The sequence below is a fragment of the Ascaphus truei genome, chromosome 17 (genome assembly GCF_040206685.1).
Source record: "Ascaphus truei isolate aAscTru1 chromosome 17, aAscTru1.hap1, whole genome shotgun sequence".
Lineage (NCBI taxonomy): Eukaryota > Metazoa > Chordata > Amphibia > Anura > Ascaphidae > Ascaphus > Ascaphus truei.
This window is the reverse complement of record NC_134499.1, coordinates 44373568-44399617: the sequence shown is the minus strand read 5'-3', so window position 1 is coordinate 44399617 and position 26050 is coordinate 44373568. Positions and strand designations below refer to the sequence as shown.

The 26050-nt window shown below is 46.4% G+C and overlaps 1 protein-coding gene across 1 annotated transcript; it reads right to left on the bottom strand.

Moving 5' to 3' along the window:
• UQCC5 (ubiquinol-cytochrome c reductase complex assembly factor 5) lies at window positions 1-25057 on the bottom strand. The gene is made up of 3 exons (XM_075575030.1): window positions 24666-25057; window positions 12036-12204; window positions 1-2142 (listed from the first exon to the last, which is right to left on the bottom strand). Exons 2-3 carry the CDS (start codon window positions 12184-12186, stop codon window positions 2024-2026), a joined length of 270 nt encoding a protein of 89 aa, XP_075431145.1. The 5' UTR covers window positions 12187-12204; window positions 24666-25057; the 3' UTR covers window positions 1-2023.
• Window positions 25058-26050: the final 993 nt, after the last annotated feature.

Below are 26050 nucleotides of genomic sequence, written 5' to 3'. Positions count from 1 at the left end.
TTGTTTTCAAGCAGTCAATTTATTCTTAAAAAGTTACTTACAAATGAAAGTTTAGTCAATGATGGCAGATACGTGCTTCTGATGTTAGTCATAGAACAAAGCCCCTTGTTCAGTCACATGCAGCTTAGATGGTACATGCAGTGTGAGTCCTTGACGAGAATCCAGGGAAAGAGAAAGACTTGCTGAAAGCAACTGTAGTTATACTGTAGATCACTCATTCTGCCCCCTTTCGCCTCATGGTGCTTTGGACAAAGAACTTCTCTAAACTGCTTTATGCTCACATTTCCTACCAGGACTGAAGCCAACTCCTAGCATCTGGTATACATTAAAGCGTCACTTAGGGTCCGTTCCCTTTGTTACAGATGCAGCAACGAGTATCTGAACACTTGCCTTTGAAAATCTGGGCAATCTCCCAGTAAGGCCGCGCTTATAGTGCCGGCGACGTCGCCTGAAAACAATTACATTGCCGCCACCGCCGCGTGCACTACGGCGACAAGCGACGCGAAAATCTGAAGCCGGCAAAATTTGATTTTTCAAGGGCCGTTGCGTCATGTGACGGCCCTTCAACACATCAAATTGCCGGAATCCCGTGACCCCGCCGCCCGGCGAGTGGCGACGGGTGTCGTCACCCGCCGTGTCACTGTCGCCAACGACGGCACTATAGGCACGGCCTAATGCTGCAACATTACTGAAAACCACCATAATAGAGCTGGCCTAGCTCGCATGGGTGGCTACAGCTATTGACCGGGGGGTGCGGCCCTCCCCCCCCCAGCTAGGCTGTTGGTCGCGTGCGCGATCGGAGAAGGCAGTTGGGGCAGTTAGTTTTTCAAATAGAGCCAAGGAACAAGCAACTGTCACTTGTTCCTTGGCGTTTCAACTGTTAAACACCCACCCATCCCTTTTGACTTAAGTTTAAAAAAAAAAATGTTTTCTTTATTTTGCAGATAAATAAGAGTATATATTCAAGACAAGAAAGAAAAGATTATGATGGAGGGGTCAGTGGACCAATTGCTTTGTCGCGGCGGCAGTTGGGGGGGGGGGGGGTAGGTGCTTGTCCCCCAGAAGTGGCTCGGGGCTGGTTATCGGGGGGTTTTGAAGCGAGGGGGCAGGTCACCGGGACGTACTTCCGGGTGCCCCCTTTGCGTTGCACAGCTCTGAGCATTCTGGCGCGGACAGGTGGTACGCTATCCCCATTGGTGTTAATAAATAAGCCGCAGCCTTTTACCTCCATATATGTGTCCTCTTGTTATTTGTATGTCTTTATGTAGAGGGTTCATAGGAGAGGGGGGGGGAAGCTTGCGCCTCCTTGGTCATAGTTAAAGCAATGAGAGAACCAAGGGTGTAGCAGTAATATAGACAAACATCGCGGCTGTACGCTGTAAAGAGATACTTCTCTCTCTGACATGAGCTCTTTGGTCAATGCCCCTCTGTAGTATCTGTTCTGTGTATCGTGTTACTCCAGTGACATTCAGTGGATGAGGGAGAGGGTATCAGTGTATCCTTTCTCTCTCATCCAGTGATGGTCTCTAATCTGCCTTCATTTTCATTACCATCTGTGAGTGGGATTAACTCATTGTTTTGCACTTGATATATTTCATATGAATTGGCTGCACTATTATTTGTTTTTATCTTCGACATATACCTGCCACTGAATTTGCGAGCGCTCCCTAATTTTTGGACTTCCGTGTGATAGTGCCAGATCAGTTTACAGAATAAGCCCCTTCATGTCTGTATCAGTGTGCAAATGGGTGTACATAATTATGACTGTGTACCAGTGTTTGTGAAATGTTGCAGTTGTGTGCCATTAGTGGTAAGAAGCTGTAAACCACAGAGACCATTAGGGCCTTCTGCTTATGATATATTTGCAATCTCTGACTCCTCTGCATTTTTAGTATATAACTTAAGTCTTTTTACAGATTAAATATATCAATTATGCTTGAATTTAATGTTGAAAAACTTCACTGCTAAACATTGTACTAAGAACCCAGCTGATAGATCACATTCAAGGGCTGTTTTACAGAAGTCATCTTTCAATAGTAAACTCCTTGTGTTCAGTTTCCTGCCTCCCGCGCCTGTTTTTCACTTCCTCTTCTAGCCTCTGCTCGTATTGTCTTTCTGATTGTCGTCTTCTGTACACATCATCTGAGGGGGAAAAACGGGTTTCATTAATTATAACAAAATCAAACTGCTTTTTCTTTAGAATGTGTGTTTATAAACAGCTTATACAATGCAAGAAGTATAATGTTACTAGAGACTAAGAAGTGCCTTGTGTTTTTATTTACAATGTAGAAGTACCACTGCTGCCCTTTTGAACTTGAAAAAAAATTATACTGTAAGACAATTTATTTAAAATAAAGAAGTATTTTCTGTCAGAGCATAAATATCAGACAGCTTTGTAAAATGAGACTGAAAGTGCTATGCAATAAGACACATTACAGCTTATTCAAGTGAATGGACCATAAGATTTGTTCCGTGAAATATCTTATGGCATAGTGCTGATTAGTAAATATGGCCCTCTATGGGGAACCCCAATGGTGCAGTCCCACTTCTCTTTGCATTAAGTGAAAGCTCTTCTATTCGCTACCATTATTACACAACATAACATGTTACAGTTATTTACAAATCTTCTGGGCCTTTTCATCAAACTGCGAACTTTGAACAAAATCACCAGAAAATACAAAGCAATTTTGATGTGATAATAATCTGGCTTTCCTTCATATCCGTATAAAATGCTCTACACTGAATATCACTGCAAAAAAATATCTAATTTGCATGTATTTTGCACAACAAAAAGGTGGTCCAAGGTTGCAATTTTCACTAATTTACCTAATTCTGGCAGCATCATTTGTTCAAAGAGATTAATGAGAAAGAAAGCAGATCCCCAAAAAATAAATACATTTGGAAACCAGCATACTTTAAGACTTTTACTTCTTTAGGGAGAATCCTTCTAAGGCTGCGCTTATAGTGCCGGCGATGGCGCGGCAAAACAAATGTATTGCCGCCATCGTGTGCGCTTATAGCAAGCGTGACGCGACAGAGCAACGGGAGCGACGCGAATTTCTGAAGCCGGTCAAATTTGATTTTTCAGAGGCTGTCGCCACATGTGACAGCCTCTGAACCAATCAAAGACCTGGTCGCCCGCGACGTCGCCGGAAAGCGAAATACAACTTGTGCTAGCGGCAACGGGTGACGTCAACCGTCGCGTCGCGCGCACTATAAGCGCAGCCTAAGGAAGGTAATTGTTGCATTAAGAAACCGTTAAAAAAAACTTCCACGTCTGACTGATAATATTACCATGATAATAAAAAACTTCTTAGTCAAGATATTATTGTCATATTGATGTATTACCCAACTCTAGCCTAGACTGATCGAAAATATTTCAGCAGTTATTAGATTCAGAGAACTATTGATATCACCATTGGGAATTTTTGAAAGCGATAGCAAACCCTTTTGAATGGCTGCCATATTGTTACCTCGTGTATGAACTATGCATTCTGTGAAATATTCTATAGTGCTGACTCAAATGTCTTTTTTGGGGAAGGGTAGGGGGGGGGAATCTCTGTTCCTTGGGACCAGTCTTGGGATACACTAAGGCTGCGTCCCCTGTGGTGACGATGGTGCACGCACCACACCAGACACAACTCAATCAGGCAAGCCCCAGTGGGTGTTGTCGTCTTGACTCATGAAGCGTGATGGCGCGTCAGCCAGCAGGGAAGACAAGAATTGTGTCTTCCCATGCGGCGATGCGGTCACGTGGTGTGCTGGGAACCAATGGCAGGGCAGATAGTTTGAACCACTGGCTGCTTGGGCTGTGCTGTGTTGTGCCTGACATCATGGCCGTGTCCCCCCCTCAATTTTGGCCATGCCCCCATCACTCCATACAGACCAAATTGCGGTTTTAAGCTGTACACACGCCGCCAGGACGCCAGGCATGCGTGCAGCAGCCGACACCGGGTGGTAGCCTTAGTTTGGTCAGTGTGCTGCTAATCAGGATATGATGAGGCGGGAAGGAGGTTATCAAGGGAGAGAGAATCCCTATGTACCTTCCATGGAGGACACCTTCCAGGTCTGGTTTAGCTTCGAATTGTGAATGGAATAAGGTCTGTTATGCCTGTGTGCGATATCCAGAGCTGCCAAACTTTTTGAAATGTATGGCCTGTGTCCTTCACGAGACATGTCAACAGCTCCATCTGCCACATGAACCATATTTTACTCCTAATTTTGGACAGTTGCAGGAATTTATTTTGTATCCAGACGGCTACAAGTTCACATCGCAATGTGGGATATCAACTTGTTCTTAGCCCTGGTCAGATCCTGTAGGGGCCTCTTTAAAGCTGCAGTTCAGTCAATATCCTGCATGTGTGTTTTTTTTAATAAATCAGTTCTGTAGTAAGAAAAAATACTTTCAGCATTTTCTGTTTTTAAAAAAACAACTTTGAAAGACCAATTTTCTTGTATTCTATTTTAACAGCCATTTGCTAAGGCACCGCCCCTTCATGTCCTGTCACAAGCCCTGGCACACCCCTTTATCAGCCCTGCCCTCCCTCTAGCACATGTCAGTGCAGGAGTGCTCATAAATATTCATGAGTTGCCACTGACAGACAAGCAGATTATAAACAAATCCCAGCTTTTAATATGTCACCAAATTTCGACCTATCAATACATGGAGAACGAATTGACCGGCAGCTATACAGTTCTTTAGGTAATTAGAGATTGCCCACATGAAACTATTGAAGTAAAAAAATAAATGTAAAAAAAAAAAAAAAAAAAAAAAAGACTGAACTGCAGCTTTAAGAGGAATAACCATGGGTCAAATAGTATATCTGTGACCAGGATTTGCTGTGTCCACTCTCTTTATTTATTTCCATAGATGTTCAATTTGGAGACACTACCACCACGTGTAGATACTTAGCCCGTACCACACAGCCTTTAGGGCAAAGAGGGGAGAAACCTGGTACAAACTTGGAAAGTTTCACATGTGTATGGTACCATAGTAGCAATACTTTGTGGGTATTTTCCCTGACTGTAGTGCATATTTTGTTGGTAGCTTTGAATATGTCCTCCCCCAGATCATTTTCCCAATGTCTCACAAATGGTAGCTTCGTTTGGTGGGTTTCCTCTAAGTATGCAAAGTTGCCATATAATTGGTGGATTACTCTACCAAGGCAAAGGTTCTCTAAAGGACAGAGCGGACTTCAGGCCTTTTTTGTTATAGAACGCCCTCATCTAGAGGAATCTAAAGAATTCTGCATTAAGGATACCTTTTTATTTATGAAAGAATTCAAACTGTCTGAACTTGAGGTCTGACTGTAGGTGATAAAGTCTGGACTCCTATTTCGGTCCAATTCTTAAAAGTAGGGAGCCGTCAGGCCCGGATCAAACTCTGGGTTTCCTCACAGGGGCGTCATCAGGGAGTTTTTGGAAGTGAGGTGGTATTTGAATCTAATTGTTTTCCAAATGTTAAGTGAATGAGTTATTGTAGGTAGAGTTAATTTGTAGTCTAGGTCAAGCCCGGGGGTAACCACAGACTAATCCAAGCAATATCTTACGTGTTTTTTTTAAATTTTTTATAATAAATCAGTTCTGTAGTATTAGAAAATACTTACTACTTTTTTATATTTTTAAATTCAACTTAATGCCATTTTTAATGAGTTTTAATATACATAGCATCTTTTGATTTCTATAGCAAGTTTTAGCCCACCTGCCCAGCAGTGCAAGATCTTTGTAACACTTTCCTGTTTGTGTTAATTTGTTGCCAATATTCACAGCCGTTTGAGCTGTAAACTGTAACAATAGATAATGTTACTTTAGTAATATAAGGATAGCTGCTGAGTTACCCTGACTGAAGGATTGATTTGAAACTGAAAGGTGGCCATTTAGAAACAGGATTTTGCTGATCCATCACATGAGAACCAATCGTTCGGCAGCTGTCCGAGGACCAATCAGAAGACAAAAGTAAAGATACTTGGACTGTGAAAGAGGACAAGTTCTCCTTAACAGAGTAACATCACAAAAGTGAAGGATTTCTAGGAAATGCAACACCTCATACAGTTTAGATACTCAGCAGCAGTAAAAAAATATATATTTTAAATGTTCACAGTTCTCTAATATTAAAAGGAAGCATCAACTCTCAAAGTTGGACACACTAATACATATTACAACCGTTGGTGCAAGGAGGTTTGTGATCTTTAAACGGTGCAGTTCCACTTAGCCACATAAAATGTAAACAGTAAAATGCTTGATCATCACACGTTCCCCTTCACTCACCCTGTCCCCTCCCTGTCAGAGAACAATTAGAAGAAGGGAAGGTAACAAAGTAGCAATTTCAGCAAAAGTTGAAATCATTTATTTTTTTAATAACTGGAAGTTGGGATCCTCCTCATTTCCAAGGCTGGTGACCCGTCTGAATCCAGAGATAATTACCGTCCGTGCCAGTGCTACTTATGAAGAATGCAACCAATGATGCTGCGGCTTCCTATTGGCCCTCTGATACCGCAAGATTAGGCGGCCATATTGTTGTTCCAGGAGTTAGTAACGGCACAGGTGAGTACAACTATAATTATCTCCAGAACCAGGGGGTCCCCAGTTCTGATAAGCGGGGTTCAGTTCCGTAAAATTCCCTGCTTCCAATTATGTGACAAATCAATAATAAAAAAATAATTTTCAGGAGGAATTGCCACTTTATTTGGTGTAGGTAAGGTGTGAAGCGCAAACAAACTGCTCAAATTTAATTTTACCAAGATTACAAAATAATTTTAATTATTTTTATTAGTTAAGAATCTGAATTGGTTACTTAAAAAAAAATTGTTTAGCCCCTTTCAGTGCTGGACGGTCAACGGTCCACAGTTCCACGCCCCCTCCTTAAAGTGAATATCATGTGATTGCTCATCAGTGATTACGATTACATCGTCACATAAACATATAGTTACATAGTAGATGAGGTTGAAAAAAGACGTACGTCCATCAAGTTCAACCTATGCTAAATTTAGACAACAGATACTTTATCCTATATCTATACTTATTGATCCAGAGGAAGGCAAACAAAAAACCCCATTAAGGGAAAAATTAATTCCTTCCTGACTCTAAGAATTGGCAATCGGATTAATCCCTGGATCAACATCCTTCCCATGTATACTTATTTGGTATATCCCTGAATACCTCTCCCATCTAAAAAGATGTCCAAACATTTTTTGAACAAATCTATTGTATCTGCCATCACAGTCTCCATGGGTATTGAATTCCACATTTTAACTGCCCTTACTGTAAAGAACCCTTTCCTTTGTTGCTGGTGAAATTTCCTTTCCTCCAACCTTAAGGGATGGCCCCGAGTCCTTTGTACTGCCCTTGGGATGAAAAGTCAGTGGTTGACAAAAAAACAAAAAATCTACTCGCCACCTAGTACCAAACGTGTGCTGCTTGGGCCAATATTTACTCGCCCGGGGGTTAAATCCACTCCCCCGGGGCGAGCAAATGTATAGGTTTGTCGAACACTGTGAATAGTTCTTTTGAAAGCTCCTTGTATGGTCCCTGAATATATTTGTATATAGTTATCATATCCCCTCTTAGACGCCTCTTTTCTAATGTAAATAAATCTAATTTAGCTAGCCTCTCCTCATAAGTTAGAATGTCCATCCCCTTTATTAATTTGGTGGCTCTTCTCTGCACTCTCTCTAGTTCCATAATGTCTTTTCTTAGGATTGGTGCCCAAAATTGTACTCCATATTCAAGGTGTGGTCTTACTAATGCTTTGTAAAGGGGCATAATTATGTTTACTTCCCTTCCATCCATTGCCCGTTTGATGCAAGATAAGATCTTGTTTGCCTTTGCAGCTACTGCATGACATTGGGCACTATTGCTAAGCCTGCTGTCTACAAGCACTCCTAAATCCTTCTCCATCAAGGTTTCCCCCAATATATCTCCATTTAATTTGTAAGTCGCCTTTTTATTCTTGCATCCCAAATGCATAACCTTACATTTATCTGTATTAAACCTCATTTGCCATTTACCTGCCCACATTTCCAGTCTCTCCAAGTCCTTCTGAAGAGAAATTAAATCCTGCTCTGATTCTATTACCTTACACAATTTACCATCATCAGCAAAGATGGAGACTTTGCTCTCGATCCCAACCTCAAGGTCATTAATAAACAAGTTAAAAAGCAGGGGTCCCAGTACCGATCCTTGGGGTTACTCCACTCGCGACTTTAGCCCAACCTGAAAAAGTTCCATTTATGACAACCCTCTGTTGTCTGTCCTTTAACCAGTTTTCAATCCAGGTGCATATATTATTACTGAGTCTAATTTTCTTTATTTTGTACACCAACCTCTTGTGTGAAACCGTATCAAAAGCCTTTGCAAAATCTAAGTAGACCACATCAACTGCATTACCCTGGTCTAAATTCCAAGCTTACCTCATCAAAGAAACAAATAAGGTTAGTTTGGCAAGGTCTATCTTTCATAAATCCATGCTGACTATTACTAATCATTTTGTTTTCCATAAGGTATTCCTGAATGTTATCCCGTATTAAACCTTCAAGTAGTTCCCCTACTATTGAAGTCAGGCTTACAGGTCTGTAATTCCCCGGGTGTGATCTAGCTCCCTTTTTAAATATAGGCACCACATCTGCTTTACGCCAATCTTGTGGTACTGAGCCTGTGGAAATGGAGTCCTTGAATATTAAATATAATGGTTTTGCTATTACTGAGCTTAACTCCTTGAGAACTCTTGGATGTATGCCATCGGGGCCAGGTGCCTTATTTACTTTAATTTTTTCAAGTCGCTTATGAACTTCTTCCTCAGTTAACCAATTGGTCATTAACATGGAGGTTGTGGCTTTTCCTCCTGCGGCACTACTATTTAACTTGATTCTTCCCTGATAAACACAGAGGCAAAGAATTTGTTTAATACCTCTGCTTTTTCCTTATCACCAATAATCTGCCTACCCATCTCACACTGAAAGGGTCCTATATTTTCTTTTCTCATTTTTTTGTTATTAAGGTACTTAAAGAACTTTTTAGGGTTGACCTTACTTTCAATTGCAATCCTTTTTTCATTATCCATTTTTGCTAATTTAATTGCCCTTTTGCAATTTTTGTTACATTCCTTATAATTCTGATACGATGTCTCTGTCCCTTCTGACTTAAAGAATCTAAACGCCTTCCTCTTCTTGTCCATTTCCTCCCCTACCTGTTTATTTAGCCACATTGGTTTTGACTTATTTCTTTTATACTTATTACCCAAGGGTATACACTGATAAGTGTCCTTTTCTAACAATGTTTTAAAGACTGCCCATTTATCTTCTACATTTTTCCCTGCAAAAACATCATCCCAATGTATTACTACTAGATTAGACCTAAATTTATTAAAATCTGCCTTTCTAAAGTTTAAGGTCTTTGTTGAACCCAAGTAATCTGTTTTTTGATATTTTATTTCAAATGAGACCATGTTATGATCACTGTTACCCAAATGTTCCAGGACTTGAATATTTGTTATTACTTCTACATTGTTTGATATGACCAAATCCAGAACTGCCCCTCTCCTGGTTGGTTCCTCAATAATTTGGGTCATATAATTGTCTTTAAGCACCCCCAAAAACCTGTTTCCTTTTGTTGTAACGCTAATCTCATTGCCCCAGTCTATGTCTGGATGATTAAAATCCCCCATTATGCAAACATGACCCAGTTTTGATGCCTTCTCCATTTGCAAATGTATTTTAGCTTCCTCAATCTCACAGATATTTGGGGGTTTATAGCATATTCCCACAAACATTTTCTTTATACTTTTACCTCCACTGCTAATTTCTATCCACAAGGTCTCTACATTTTCATCATTCCCTTCATAGACATCATCCCTTATAATAGGTTTTAGATCTGGTTTAACATATAGACATACTCCACCTCCCCTTTTTTTTGCTCGATCCTTCCGAAAAAGAGAATACGCCTTTAAATTAACGGTCCAGTCATGAGTTTCATCCCACCATGTTTCAGTAATGCCTATGATATCATACTGCTCCCTTGCAGCTATTAATTCAAGCTCCCCCATTTTATCTGTCAGGCTTCTTGCATTAGCAAGCATGCATTTCAGTTTTTTTCAGCCTGTACTATTATCTTATCTGCTCCTTCCTTTCTGCTCCCACTTTGTTTAGTCTTTAGAAGTTTTCTAGTATTATCTCTATTTACTATGGGTATCTCACTGCTTGTCAAACTTGCACTTGCCCCCATTCTACCTCCATACCACTTTGTATCCTCATCTATTCCATTTAGTTCATTATCTGTTTCATTCCCCTCCCGCCTCCATTCTAGTTTAAAATCTCCTCCAACCTTTTTAGCATTCTCCCCCCTAGCACAGAAGATCCCTCTTCATTGAGGTGCAATCCGTCCCTAGAATATAGATGGCACCTCTCAGAAAAGGAGTCCCAGTGCTCTAAAAACCCAAACCCCTCCTTCCTGCACCACTTTCTTAGCCATGCATTAACCTCCCTGATCTCTGACTGTCTCCCTGCGGTAGCGCATGGCACTGGTAGTATTTCAGACAATACTACCTTGGAGGTCCTTGCCTTAAGCTTTTGGCCTAGATCCCTGTAATCATTTTTTAGGACCCTCCATCTTTCTCTAACTTTGTCATTGGTGCCAACATGTACCAAGACCGCCGGGTCAATCCCAGCTTCCCCCCAACAATCTGTCTACCCGATCCGCAATATGCCGAACCCGGGCACCCGGGAGACAAACTGTTCGGTTCATGCGGTCCCGGCAACAGATTGCCCTATCTACCTTCCTAATAATGGAGTCCCCTACCACCACAATCTTTCTTTGCATCTGAGCATCCTGAGTCCCCACTGTGCTGGAGGAACTATTCCCCTGGCTGCTAGAGGAATTAGTCTCCCCCAGCCTTGCCATTTCTGCCCCAACATTCCCAATATCTTCACTCAACATGGCAAATCTATTGGGATGTGTCAGCTCAGAAACAACCTGCCTCTCCCTATTGCCCCTGCTTCCCCTTCTAACTGTCACCCAGCTACCTACCTGCTCCTCACTAACAGCAACTAAGCTACCTACCTGCTCCTCACTAACAGCAACTAAGCTACCTACCTGCTCCTCACTAACAGCGCCACCATCTGCACCACTAGTCGAAGCAAGGGCCTGCTCAGTGAGCTCTAATTCCCTTTCAAGATTGCCAATGTCCCTCAATATTGCAAGTTGCCTCTTCAGATCAGCAATCTCTGATTCTAAAGAGACCACCAGCTCACACTTCTCACAGCGGTATGCTCCTTGGAACAGCTGCTGCAAGTGCACATACATGTGGCAAGATGTGCATTGAGTGGCATTTTCAATCCTGCTCATTCTAGCAACTATGAAGTTTAGAAGTACTAACAGTAAACTGTACTTCAATAAGCTATACCTTGTTTAACCGCTTCCTTGTTCAAACTGCTTCTGGTTCTAACTGCACATACTTTAACCAACCAGCACTTCAATCAACCACACAGATCAATCAGTACACGCAAGCTCAGGATTCGTTAGAAGCCTCTGTTTAAATAGGGACACCCACCAGGTGTGTTAGGTTACAATTAACTAACCCCACCCACTGCAGGTGTGTTAGGCCAGCCAATTAACAAACCACACCCACTCTGCCTCAGGCAGGAGAAAGGGGAAAAAAAAAAAAAGTTACAGGCTTCAAATTACAGCACACTTTAAAAATAGATTAACCCACTGCACACTCCCCCAAAACAGCCACCCCTGCTAGTATACCCAGTACTTCCCTTTCCTTCTGGTTCTAACTGTACACACTTTAACGCATTCAGCATTCACAGGATATCCCTGGCATGCATAGGCTGGATTTCGGGACTCACAGAGTATGTCACAAGGGCGCTCAACACACATACACTGAAATCTATAGCAAATAAGGCCTAGTCTGTTTCGACCTAATGAGAAGTAAACATGAATCCTTTCGTTTAAACGTTTTCACAGATCTTTGCTATTAGTTCACGTTGCCGCTAGGAGGGACTGCAGTGATAAGGACCCTTTTCCACAGTGAAACTTACAAAATGTTTCCTTGCCAATCCGAACATTAATCATGAACCACTCCATACTGCCTCCGAGAATAAAAAAGAAAGGCAGGAACCTGTAGATGCCAAATCGCTGCTTCCCTGGGATGAGCTCAAGGAGGTTTCTTATTTTGCTTCTGTCAAACATCCTGAGGAAATCAGACGTCTGAAAAGATAGAAGAGTTTGTAGCTTGTTCTCATTGTGCATAATGAACAAACATTGGCCAAAATATCCTTAGAATTCATCTTGGAAACATTTCTACACTATGTAGAACCATCTTCTTTCGACCGATTTCCGCCCCACCCCCTTTCCCCCCACCCCCCACTGCTCTCTCGCCCTAAACCTTTTCCCTCACACTCAGTTTACTCTAAGCACTTTCTCTCCCCACCTTTAAGTCAAATATTAAAGCTCACTTCTTAAATGAAGCATTTGAATAAACCAGATTCACTCACACCCACAGTCACTCCTACCAACCATTGTGGCCAAGCACTGCCATCTACTGCACTTATTCCCTCACCTGCTGTCTCTGTAACTCTCCCACTGTGCCCAAGCACTGCCATCTACTGCACTTATTCCCTCACCTGCTGTCTCTGTAACTCTCCCACTGTGCCCAAGCACTGCCATCTACTGCACTTATTCCCTCACCTGCTGTCTCTGTAACTCTCCCACTGTGCCCAAGCACTGCCATCTACTGCACTTATTCCCTCACCTGCTGTCTCTGTAACTCTCCCACTGTGCCCAAGCACTGCCATCTACTGCACTTATTCCCTCACCTGCTGTCTCTGTAACTCTCCCACTGTGCCCAAGCACTGCCATCTACTGCACTTATTCCCTCACCTGCTGTCTCTGTAACTCTCCCACTGTGCCCAAGCACTGCCATCTACTGCACTTATTCCCTCACCTGCTGTCTCTGTAACTCTCCCACTGTGCCCAAGCACTGCCATCTACTGCACTTATTCCCTCACCTGCTGTCTCTGTAACTCTCCCACTGTGCCCAAGCACTGCCATCTACTGCACTTATTCCCTCACCTGCTGTCTCTGTAACTCTCCCACTGTGCCCAAGCACTGCCATCTACTGCACTTATTCCTTCACCTGCTGTCTCTGTAACTCTCCCACTGTGCCCAAGCACTGCCATCTACTGCACTTACTCCCTCACCTGCTGTCTCTCTAACTCTCCCACTGTGCCCAAGCACTGCCATATACTGCACTTATTCCCTCACCTGCTGTCTCTGTAACTCTCCCAACATACCACAACATATATACGACGCTTTGCAACGTTGTGTATGTGTGTATATATATATATATACATTCACATAAACAACGTTGCAAAGCGTCCTAAGAGCGTATATATATAATATTATACTATATAATATATTATTTATTATGTTTTATTATATATATAATACAGTATATACACTATATAATTTATGTGTGTGCTGCATATCTTATTGCCTGCATAAAATATTTGGTGTATTTTAGTGTTAAAAATGCCTTCAGGAACGGAACCTTTCATTTAAACAGCGTTCCTATGGGAAAACGTGTTTCGCTTTACAACGTTTCGCTTTACAACGCCATTTTGAGTAACGCATTGTGTCGGATAACCGAGGACTACCTGTATTCATATATAGTAATCATTTATTCCGGTGAAGTTCAAAAGAGTCTGTGTTTACAGGTTATTTTATTATGTTACTATGTGTTTTTTTGTTTAATTTAGCATTGTGCCCACAGGTTCCTTTATTGTGCAATTATGTGTTTCTCTTATCTAATATTGATCATTACTATGATAACACTGTATATATTGGTGTTTATTTTGTTACTACCATTCTGTTTGATTTATTATATACTTATCATTGTGTGTATGTATTATGTTTTGGGTTCATTATCTCCCCCGTCTCATTCCTTCTGTTTATATGTTGTCCTAAGCCTGTTTACCTAGTCACTTCCATTCACTCATTATGGGTGGAGATCAAATTAACAATTAATCAATCTTTATAATGCATGAGCATTTGCTCATTCCTCTCCTCTGAAGAAGTCGCCATTACCCTAGCGACGAAATGTGCAAGGGTTAAACGCTTTTTGGCTAAGCAGCTACATCATCTTTACAGCCCTGAGGGAGCGGGGCCTTACAGCCCTGAGGGAGCGGGGCCTTACAGCCCTGAGGGAGCGGGGCCTTACAGCCCTGAGGGAGGGGGGCCTTACCCTTACAGCCCTGAGGGAGCGGGGCCTTACCCTTACAGCCCTGAGGGAGGGGGGCCTCACCCTTACAGCCCTGAGGGAGCGGGGCCTCACCCTTACAGCCCTGAGGGAGCGGGGCCTCACCCTTACAGCCCTGAGGGAACGGGGCCTCACCCTTACAGCCCTGAGGGAGCGGGGCCTCATCCTTACAGCCCTGAGGGAGCGGGGCCTTACCCTTACAGCCCTGAGGGAGCGGGGCCTTACCCTTACAGCCCTGAGGGAGCGGGGCCTTACCCTTACAGCCCTGAGGGAGGGGGCCTCACCCTTACAGCCCTGAGGGAGGGGGGCCATACCCTTACAGCCCTGAGGGAGCGGGGCCTCATCCTTACAGCCCTGAGGGAGCGGGGCCTCACCCTTACAGCCCTGAGGGAGCGGGGCCTTACCCTTACAGCCCTGAGGGAGGGGGCCTCATCCTTACAGCCCTGAGGGAGCGGGGCCTTACCCTTACAGCCCTGAGGGAGCGGGGCCTCATCCTTACAGCCCTGAGGGAGCGGGGCCTTACCCTTACAGCCCTGAGGGAGGGGGCCTCATCCTTACAGCCCTGAGGGAGGGGGCCATACCCTTACAGCCCTGAGGGAGCGGGGCCTTACCCTTACAGCCCTGAGGGAGCGGGGCCTTAGGCCTGGGACCCGGTGCACCCGGCGGTGCGGGCGGCCACACGCGAGTTCCCCACCAGCAGGGGAATCCTCCCGAGCCGGTCCCGGTCCCCCCTGGCTGCACAACTCGCTACACGCTGTGACGCGTCAGCCGCTACGGGATACAAGAGAATGGTGATTCCTAGCGTTGACGCGTCACGTGGTGTGGCTGTGAGCCAATGGGGAGGGGAGGCTTCGGGAGGAGGAGAGGCTTCGGGGAGCGGGGAGGAGTGTGGAGTGAAAGCAGCGTGAGTGCCTGTCTGTCTGTATGTGTGTGTGTCTGAGTGCCTATCTGTTTGTGTATGTGTGTGTCTGAGTCTGTCAGTGCCTGCCTCTGTGTGTGTATGTGTATGAGTGCCTGCCTGCGTGCGTGCGTGTGAGAGAGTGCCTGCGTGTGTGTGTCTGAGTGCGTGAGTGCCTGCCTCTGTCTGTGTGTGTGTCTGTGTGTGTGTGCCTGTGTGTGTGTATGAGTGCCAGCCCGAGCCCGTGAAGAGGGAGGGAGGGGGGGGGGGGGGGGGGGAGAGTAGCGTGTCCCTCCGCTCAAGCCACGCCCCCCCTCCCGCTCAAATCTCCCACTCCCGCCCACCTCCCGCTCCCTACAGACCGCATATCGCGGTCTGTGTCTGTCAGCGCCCCGCCTGTCTGCAGTGCGGCCGCGCTGACGGAGGGAGCGGGGCCTTAGCCTTACAGCCCTGAGGGAGCGGGGCCTTACCCTTACAGCCCTGAGGGAGCGGGGCCTTACCATTACAGCCCTGAGGGAGCGGGGCCTAACCCTTACAGCCCTGAGGGAGCGGGGCCTTACAGCCCTGAGGGAGCGGGGCCTTACCCTTACAGCCCTGAGGGAGCGGGGCCTTACAGCCCTGAGGGAGCGGGGCCTTACAGCCCTGAGGGAGCGGGGCCTTACCCTTACAGCCCTGAGGGAGGGGGCCTCACCCTTACAGCCCTGAGGGAGCGGGGCCTTACAGCCCTGAGGGAGGGGGCCTTACCCTTACAGCACTGAGGGAGGGGGCCTCACCCTTACAGCCCTGAGGGAGCGGGGCCTTACCCTTACAGCCCTGAGGGAGGGGGCCTCACCCTTACAGCCCTGAGGGAGGGGGGCCTTACCCTTACAGCCCTGAGGGAGCGGGGCCTTACCCTTACAGCCCTGAGGGAGGGGGGCCTTACCCTTACAGCCCTGAGGGAGCGGGGCCTTACCCTTACAGCCCTGAGGGAGCGGGGCCTTACAGCCCTGAGGGAGCGGGGCTATACCCTTACAGCCCTGAGGGAGCGGGGCTATACCCTTACAGCCCTGAGGGAGCGGGGCCATACCCTTACAGCCCTGAGGGAGCTTCGATCTGGGGGTCTCAGATACAGAGAAACCGGAAGGTGGTGATTTATTCACAAATTTCTTGAATTGTTTTTACTCGTGAGTGCATTTCCTCTCCCCCCCCACCCCTCCCACCCCTCCCTCCTCCTCCTCTCCCACCCACCCCTCCCTCTTCCTCTCCCACCCACCCCTCCCTCCTCCTCTCCCCCCCCACCCCTCCCTCCTCCTCTCCCCCCCCACCCCTCCCTCCTCCTCTCCCCCCCCACCCCTCCCTCCTCCTCTCCCCCCCCACCCCTCCCTCCTCCTCTCCCCCCCCACCCCTCCCTCCTCCTCTCCCCCCCCACCCCTCCCTCCCTCCTCCTTTTTTACCATTAAATTTACAATTTTACGCTATGGGGCGTGCGCTCTCTCTTCTTTTTCTCCACTTGGTTCCCATTCGATGTGGTTCATCAATTGTGAGAGCAGCCAGAGACACCGCTATTAGCATCAATTGTCAAGGAATTCATGGACTGATTGGACTTTTTTTCTTTGCACTTTATTCACTTGTTCACTAGTTCACACTATTTATAAATTGTGGCATCTACTGTGTTGTTTGTTTATATAGTATTTAACATTTGAACACGTTAATACTTATTTGTTTAACACATGCACCTACACAGGTAGAAATTATTAATACTTTGGCGTCACTCTCTCTCGTGTGTATGTATATATATATATACATACATATACATACATATATATACACATATACATATATATATATACATATATATATATACATATTGTGACAGAAACCAGGGGTTGGTAATAAACTCCATATACAGGGCTCCCAGGATACTGAACAGTTTCTGTCCTGTCTAAGCTGAACAGGGCAGCCTCGTGGTACAGGCACTCCATTCCACAGTTTGTCTGCTGCCTGTTTTCTGTCACCTGTCATGCTGATTAGAGTTCAGGTATATAAGACCTGTTTCCTGTTTCCTCTGGGCCCCGCCCAAGAGCCTGGAAGGCTGCTGAACTGCAGAGGGGTGAGAAAGCCTCTTTCCCAAATCGCTTCATTCATTCTGTTAGTTTGTCTAAAGACTGCAAAGGTACTTATTTTGTTGGTGGAAGTGGACAAGCCACTTCCAACTCTGAGTCAGGGACATCTAAGTTTAAGTTATCGCTCAGACGAGCAGCTTTTTGTTTGGCTTTGTTTTCTGTTTAAACTGTGGCAGTCTCAGTGCCTGGGACTGAATAAACCAGGCATAGCCTGTTTAAAGGAACAGTACGTGACGTCTCATCATTTAACCTACCCTAAAAGACCGTGTTCTAACAGTCCCGGACAGACGGCGGAGCCCCGGAGTAAGCCGTTTGTCACATATGGTGGAGAATGCGGGCAGAACACTGAAAGGTCTGGGGGTTAAAGAACTTTAAAAAAAAAAAAAAAAAAAAAAGAAGGTTTTTTTTTCTCTCTCTCCAAACAAGATGGAAGACGTGGTGAGTGCGCTGGTACGCAATGTCGCTGTCCAGAAAGACGCGAATGAAGCCCAGCAACAGGCGAGTGAAACCCAGCGACAGCTGTTAATAGCCCAGCAAGAGACTAATGCAAACCAGCAAGAGACAAACCGCCTGCTGAGAGAGGAGCAAAAGCGGTTCGCTCAGGGCTTGCAGCAGGAACTCGAGATCCTGAGGGGGACTATCAGTAATCTTCCACTGGCAGAGGCAGCCCCAGTTCCGAAAATGACCAGGGCAAGCCACTACCTTCAGAAGATGGGACCCTCGGATGATGTGGAAGCCTATCTTCTCACGTTTGAACGCACGGCACAGAGAGAGGGATGGCCAGAAGCTGAGTGGGCTGGTCTAATCGCACCCTTCCTAAGCGGCGAACCCCAGAAGGCTTACTTTGATCTAGAGCCAGCCGAAGCTAACGTCTATGCAAAATTGAAGTTCGAGATCCTCGCCCGCCTCGGCGTAACCACGGCTGTTCGTGCCCAAAGGTTTCACGCATGGTCCTTCACGATGGATAAAGCCACCCGAAGCCAGATGTATGACCTCATCCACCTCGCCCGGAAGTGGCTACAACCCGAGATCAACTCAGCAAGCCACATCGTGGAACGGTTGGTCATGGACCAGTTCTTGAGGAAACTTCCCTCTGCCTTACGCCGTTGGGTCAGTCGGAGTGACCCCCACAATGCGGATGAGCTTGTGGCCCTTGTAGAAAGGTACAGTGCAGCAGAAGAGCACCCGCAACCCACAGTCGTGGAGCAACCCCACTATCCGAGGTTCCAGGACTCTTCCAGAGACGGTAAAAGGGTACCGGGGTTAAGGGGCGCTGAAGAGCGGCGACCACCTTCACGCCGCTCCAGCAACAGTGGTTCGCACACTAAGGGCAATAGCCAACATGGGGAGCCGGGAAAAGGCTCTAAGTGGGACACAGACTATGTACCTAAATGTGTAAATTGTCATGAGAGGGGCCACACAGCAAAAATCTGCCCACTAAATGATGAGCCCATGCAATGCAACAGCGTGGAACCTTATTCGCTGTTGTCCCAATGTATGGGCCCTAGCCCAGAGGACCCCTTGAATAACCATCTGTGGGCATTTGTAAAGGTTAATGGTAAGAGGGTTCGGGCACTTCTTGACTCTGGGAGTATGGTCACACTAGTGTCCGAATACCTATTGCCCATTAAGAAGAAACAGGTAAACAGTTCACAAAGAGTGGCAATTTGTTGTATACATGGGGATAATCATGAATATTCCACTGTTGATGTTTTTTTTGAAACAGAATTTGGTTCTTTAGATTTCAAGGTGGGTGTTGTACCCAAACTGGCACATGATGTGTTAATAGGGACCGACTTTCCCCATTTTCTAAAAATGTGGTCCCCAGCTCAGAATAGCGCCCAGAGTTCAATAGCAGACCATAACGAAGTGTTAGAAGAAACAAATCCTTTCCCTTTTTCAGAAATGGAGGTTGACGAGGGCCCAAATAAGAAGGGGGAAAAGGAGGAGTGCTGTGAAATTCCCTTCCCCATCACTACTTTGGTAGGGAATACCCCAAATCAAGATGTTGATCAGGCACTTACCACCCCAGTACAGGATAAGACCCTCGCTGACCTAGAGGTCAGTCCTGGGAGTTTTAAGAAGGCCCAGTGGGAGGACCCCACATTAGCGGTAGCAAGGGGAAATATACGGGACCAGAATAGTACTCATGGCCAACCAGATAGGTCACTTGCTTACCCCTACTTCGAGGTAGAGAACGACCTAGTATATCGGGTTGATAAAAGAAAATCAGTTACAACTAAACAATTGTTGGTACCACGGACATTCCGTAACGTAGTATTACACCTCGCACATAGTCATCCATTGGGGGGACACCTAGGGGTGGAAAAGACAAAAGAAAAGGTTCTCCGAAGCTTTTATTGGCCTGGGGTTCTGGCAGAAATTACAAACTATTGTTCCTCATGCCCAGAATGTCAGATCACCGCCCCGTTCAAAGCATACCGCAGCCCATTGGTACCCCTTCCCATAATAGAGGTACCTTTTGACCGGATTGCTATGGATCTAGTAGGACCCCTAATAAAGTCTGCTAGGGGACATCAGCATATATTGGTAATATTAGATTATGCTACCCGATATCCGGAGGCAGTTCCCCTACGTAGCACCTCTGCTAAAAACATAGCAAAAGAGTTAGTACTTCTGTTTTCCCGGGTCGGAATTCCTAAAGAGATCTTATCTGACCAGGGAACACCATTTATGTCCCAAGTAACAAAAGAGCTATGTAAACTCCTAAAAATCAAGCATCTCAGAACCTCAGTCTATCATCCACAAACAGATGGTTTAGTGGAAAGGTTCAATAAAACCTTAAAGAGCATGTTACGCCGGGCGGTCGATAAGGATGGGAAAAACTGGGACTGTTTGTTACCATACCTGTTATTTGCCATTAGGGAAGTTCCCCAGTCATCCACAGGCTTCTCCCCGTTTGAACTATTGTATGGCCGACATCCAAGGGGCTTACTGGATATAGCCAAAGAAACTTGGGAACACGAGGTTACCCCTTACAGAAGTGTAATAGAGCATGTTGCCCAAATGCAGGACCGCATTGCTGCAGTCCTACCCATAGTGAGGGAACACATGGAGAAAGCTCAAGAAGCACAAAGGAATACGTATAATAAGGGTGCTAGGGTCAGAATTTTTTTTCCAGGTGATAGGGTACTAGTTCTGGTTCCCACCGTGGAGAGTAAATTCCTTGCTAAATGGCATGGGCCATATGAGGTCTTGGAAAGAGTGGGAGAAGTAAATTATAGGGTAAGGCAGCCAGGTAGGAGGAAACCTGAGCAAATTTACCATATAAACCTACTCAAGCCCTGGAAAGATAGAGAGGTCTTGTTAACCCTAGTACCCCCAGGTCCGTCAGAGAATCAAGAAACTGACCCAGAGGTTAGCATAGCTGAAACACTGTCCGTGCATCAGAAACGAGAGGTCCAGAGTTTAGTGAGAAGGAACAAAGAAATCTTCTCTACACAGCCAGGTAAAACTAACGTAATTAAACATGACATAGTCTCTGAACCGGGGGTCCGAGTTAACCTTAAACCGTACCGAATCCCAGAGGCCAAGAGAGAGGCTATAAGTTTAGAGGTTAAAAAAATGCTAAAACTAGGCGTAATTGAGGAATCCCAAAGTGGGTGGAACAGCCCTATAGTTTTAGTCCCAAAGCCAGACGGTACAACAAGGTTTTGTAATGACTACCGGAAACTAAACGCGGTGTCAAAATTTGATACTTATCCTATGCCCAGGGTGGATGAACTTGTAGAGAGACTGGGCAAAGCCCGATATCTCACAACCCTAGACCTAACAAAAGGGTACTGGCAGGTTCCCCTCACAGAAAGGGCAAAAGAAAAAACAGCCTTCTCAACCCCAGACGGCCTCTTTCAATATAAGGTGCTGCCTTTTGGCTTACATGGAGCTCCCGCCACATTCCAAAGAATGATGGATAAAATTTTAAAACCACATGTTCGGTACGCTGCCGCCTACCTGGATGATGTGGTAATCCATAGTGAAGATTGGCAGTCCCACCTTCCAAAGGTCCAAGCTGTGCTCGACGCAGTTCGGTCTGCTGGACTAACTGCTAACCCCGCTAAATGCACTATTGGTCTGGAGGAGGCCAAGTATCTGGGGTATTCTATTGGTAGAGGGTTACTCAAACCACAAACACTCAAAGTAGAGGCGATACAAAATTGGCCAAGGCCAGTCACAAAAAAACAAGTAAGGACCTTTTTGGGGTTAATTGGCTACTATAGGAGGTTTATTCCCAATTTTGCAACTAAGGCAACCCCACTAACCGACCTCACAAAAGCAAGAGGACCGCTAATGGTAAAGTGGTCCCCCGAAGCCGAACAGGCCTTTAGAAGCCTGAAAGAAGCTCTCTGTGCCCAACCAGTGTTGGTCACACCTGACTTCTCCAAAGAGTTCGTAGTCCAAACCGACGCATCTGAGGTAGGGCTGGGGGCGGTACTCTCCCAGGAGTCTCAAGGGGAGGAGCACCCCATCCTTTATTTAAGTAGGAAACTAAATCCCCAGGAGAAAAATTACTCCATAGTCGAGAAAGAGTGTCTCGCAATAAAGTGGGCTGTAGAGACACTCAAGTATTATCTGTTGGGGAGAAAGTTCCGATTGGTCACAGATCATGCACCCCTTACCTGGATGTGTCAAAATAGGGAGAAGAACGCTAGGGTGACCAGGTGGTTCCTAAGCCTACAGCCCTTTAAATTTTCTGTGGAACACAGGTCGGGGCACAAACATGGCAATGCCGACGGGTTGTCAAGGATGCACTCCCTAATATCCATGGTCGCTCACCCCTCGAGGTCTGAGCTGGGGGGGAGGATATGTGACAGAAACCAGGGGTTGGTAATAAACTCCATATACAGGGCTCCCAGGATACTGAACAGTTTCTGTCCTGTCTAAGCTGAACAGGGCAGCCTCGTGGTACAGGCACTCCATTCCACAGTTTGTCTGCTGCCTGTTTTCTGTCACCTGTCATGCTGATTAGAGTTCAGGTATATAAGACCTGTTTCCTGTTTCCTCTGGGCCCCGCCCAAGAGCCTGGAAGGCTGCTGAACTGCAGAGGGGTGAGAAAGCCTCTTTCCCAAATCGCTTCATTCATTCTGTTAGTTTGTCTAAAGACTGCAAAGGTACTTATTTTGTTGGTGGAAGTGGACAAGCCACTTCCAACTCTGAGTCAGGGACATCTAAGTTTAAGTTATCGCTCAGACGAGCAGCTTTTTGTTTGGCTTTGTTTTCTGTTTAAACTGTGGCAGTCTCAGTGCCTGGGACTGAATAAACCAGGCATAGCCTGTTTAAAGGAACAGTACGTGACGTCTCATCATTTAACCTACCCTAAAAGACCGTGTTCTAACAGTCCCGGACAGACGGCGGAGCCCCGGAGTAAGCCGTTTGTCACAATATATAAAGCAGAAAATAGCCGTGTTAGTCCAGTTGCGATAGTGCAGAATAAATGAGTTCTCCAGTATTCGGTGATACCTTTTTTATTGGACTAACAATTTATGTCATAGGACAAGCTTTCGAGAGTTCTCCTCTCTTCTTCAGGTCAAGCAATACTCGCTTGTCCTATGACATAAATTGTTAGTCCAATAAAAAAGGTATCACCTAATACTGAAGAACTCATTTATTCTGCACTATATACACACACATATACATATATATTACAGACACACAGACACACAGACACACAGACACACAGACACACACACACACAGTATACATATATATTACACACACACATTCCCAGTAAGAGATATTCCTCTCTCCCTCCTCATATAATGAGAGAGAGAGACAGAGAGAGAATGAATGAATGAGGGGGTTATATGTATTGTTTTTTTTATATGTATTGGGTAGGTGGGTTTATTGTATGCATTTGGGGGCGGGGAGGTTGTATATATTTGAGGGGGTGGGGATTTTTTAAATGTATTTGGGGGTGGGAAGTTTTTTGGTATATATCTTGTGGGGGGGGGGGGAATGAGTGAGCGTGGGGTAATTGACAGAGGGGGTGAGGGAGGACAAGAGGGAGTAAGGCTGCGTCTTCGCTAGCGGTGCTTACCGTGGTTACTTACATATATAGATATATGGATTAACAAAGCCTCTTTCTGCTGGATATAGACTCACTGTGGTCTTTCTCCCTCCTAATAGAGGTATATTAGTATTTTATCTGGTAGTGTTAGGGCTTGCGAACGGGTGTCTGCCTTGTCGTGGCTCGCAAGCTTACAACGCTTTGGCCAAAGGGTTAAACTAAATGACCCTATTTCATGAGAATATATAAGTATTTTACTGTGTATTTCTGTCATGTTGGATGTAGCATTGGGCTTCTCTGTCGTCTGTTGTATATATAGATATATGTAAGTCAACGCTCACAAGGTGCTCGTGCGTGGGCACACGCACACCCGCGCCGGGGGGGAGGGGGGGGAGGAAAAAGCGTGGGAAACCGGGAGACCCGGGGAGAGGAGGAGGTGCGCGGGGTTACGATGAGTGGTGTGTGTGTGTGTGTGTGTTTTTTGGACCTTTGGCCCGTCACTCCGCCTCAGGCCAATGAGAGGTGTGCGGGGGCGGGCGGCCCAAGGGACCAATGAGATTGCCGCTAGGGACACAGGCCATGCAGACAAACATACAGTGCTTTCACAAATATATAGTAGATTTATAAGATTTATATTATTATGTCACGTGTATTACTGCTGTGAAGCGCTATGTATATTAATGGCGCTATACAGGCAGTCCTCGGTTATCCACCGGAATCCGTCCTGGAAGTAGCGTTGGATAGTGAAACCGTTGTAATGTGAGTCCCATGTTAATCAGTGGCGGTGAGCGTCGGATAATGTATACCGGCGTCGAAAAATGGCCCTTAGGTTTGCCTTGCAAAGCGTTGGATCTGCCATTTGTAGTAAAGTGAAATGTTGGATAGCGTACATACATACATACATACATGCGTACATACATACATACATACATACATGCGTACATACATGCATGCGTACATACATGCGTACATACATACATGCATGCGTACATACATGCATGTGTACATACATGCATGCGTACATACATGCATGCGTACATACATGCATGCGTACATACATGCATGCGTACATACATGCATACATGCATACATACATGCGTACATACATGCATGCATGCATACATACATGCATGCGTACATACATGCATGCATACATACATGCGTACATGCATACATACATGCATGAATGCATACATGCGTACATGGGTACATACATACATGCATGCATACATGCGTACATACATACATACATACATGCGTACATACATACATGCATACATACATGGGTGCTACATCTCTGCCACACCGTAGGAAACCAGAATAGGATTATGCTTGGAAAAGGTTGTACTGTAGATGTCACTTCAATTATTTGAATTTATACTGTACCTGCTGTGATCAGATCTCCCCGAATCTGTGTGATCAGATCTCCCCGAATCTGTGTGATCAGATCTACCCTGTAGGGATCTGTGTGATCAGTTCTCCCCTGTAGGGATCTGTGTGATCAGTCTCCCCGCCGGATCTGTGTGATCAGCATGACAGGAAACACTACCAGGTTATGCTGCTGGCCACCCCGTGCCTGTCCCGGGGCTCTCCCGCCTGTCCCGGGCCTCTCCCGCCTGCCCCGGGGCTCTCCCGCCTGTCCCGGGCCTCTCCCGCCTGTCCCGGGCCTCTCCCGCCTGTCCCGGGCCTCTCCCTCCTGTGCTGAACAAACGCGTTTGACACGGATGCTTTTTGTGTAACCCCTTGGCTGCCAGAGGAGCAGCATCACATTACAAAGCACCTCTGCTAGCAAGTGAATTAACAGACTCCAGCGTCTGTGTGACGCACTAGCAGCCATTTTTAATGTGGGCAAACAGCGTAAAGAAATGTGTACTCCTCATTCCTGTGCTGCTCCCCTCCCCTCCTTCCTGTGCTGCTCCTCTCCCCTCATTCCTGTGCTGCTCCCCCTCCCCTCATTCCTGTGCTGCTCCCCCTCCCCTCATTCCTGTGCTGCTCCCCCTCCCCTCATTCCTGTGCTGCTCCCCCTCCCCTCATTCCTGTGCTGCTCCCCATCCCCTCATTCCTGTGCTGCTCCCCTCATTCCTGTGCTGCTCCCCTCCCCTCATTCCTGTGCTGCTCCCCATCCCCTCATTCCTGTGCTGCTCCCCATCCCCTCATTCCTGGGCTGCTCCCCATCCCCTCATTCCTGGGCTGCTCCCCTCCCCTCATTCCTGTGCTGCTCCCCATCCCCTCATTTCTGTGCTGCTCCCCTCTCCTCATTCCTGTGCTGCTCCCCCTCCCCTCATTCCTGTGCTGCTCCCCCTCCCCTCATTCCTGTGCTGCTCCCCATCCCCTCATTCCTGTGCTGCTCCCCATCCCCTCATTCCTGTGCTGCTCCCCATCCCCATTCCTGGGCTGCTCCCCTCCCCATTCCTGTGCTGCTCCCCTCCCCTCATTCCTGTGCTGCTCCCCCTCCCCTCATTCCTGTGCTGCTCCCCTCCCCATTCCTGTGCTGCTCCCCTCCCCTCATTCCTGTGCTGCTCCCCTCCCCTCATTCCTGTGCTGCTCCCCTCATTCCTGTGCTGCTCCCCTCCCCTCATTCCTGTGCCGCTCCGCCGCCCCTCATTCCTGTGCCGCTCCGCCGCCCCTCATTCCTGTGCCGCTCCCCCTCCCCTCATTCCTGTGCTGCTCCCCTCCCCTCATTCCTGTGCTGCTCCCCCTCCCCTCATTCCTGTGCTGCTCCCCTCCCCTCATTCCTGTGCTGCTCCCCTCCCCTCATTCCTGTGCTCCTC

Excerpts from the sequence above, each read along its gene's own strand:
- UQCC5 (XM_075575030.1), bottom strand. The coding sequence starts at position 12,186 with ATGTTTGACAGAAGCAAAATAAGAAACCTCCTTGAGCTCATCCCAGGG. Across the intron at positions 2,143-12,035 it reads GATTGGCAAGGAAACATTTT|ATGATGTGTACAGAAGACGA; the intron begins GTAAGTTTCACT and ends TTTCCCCCTCAG.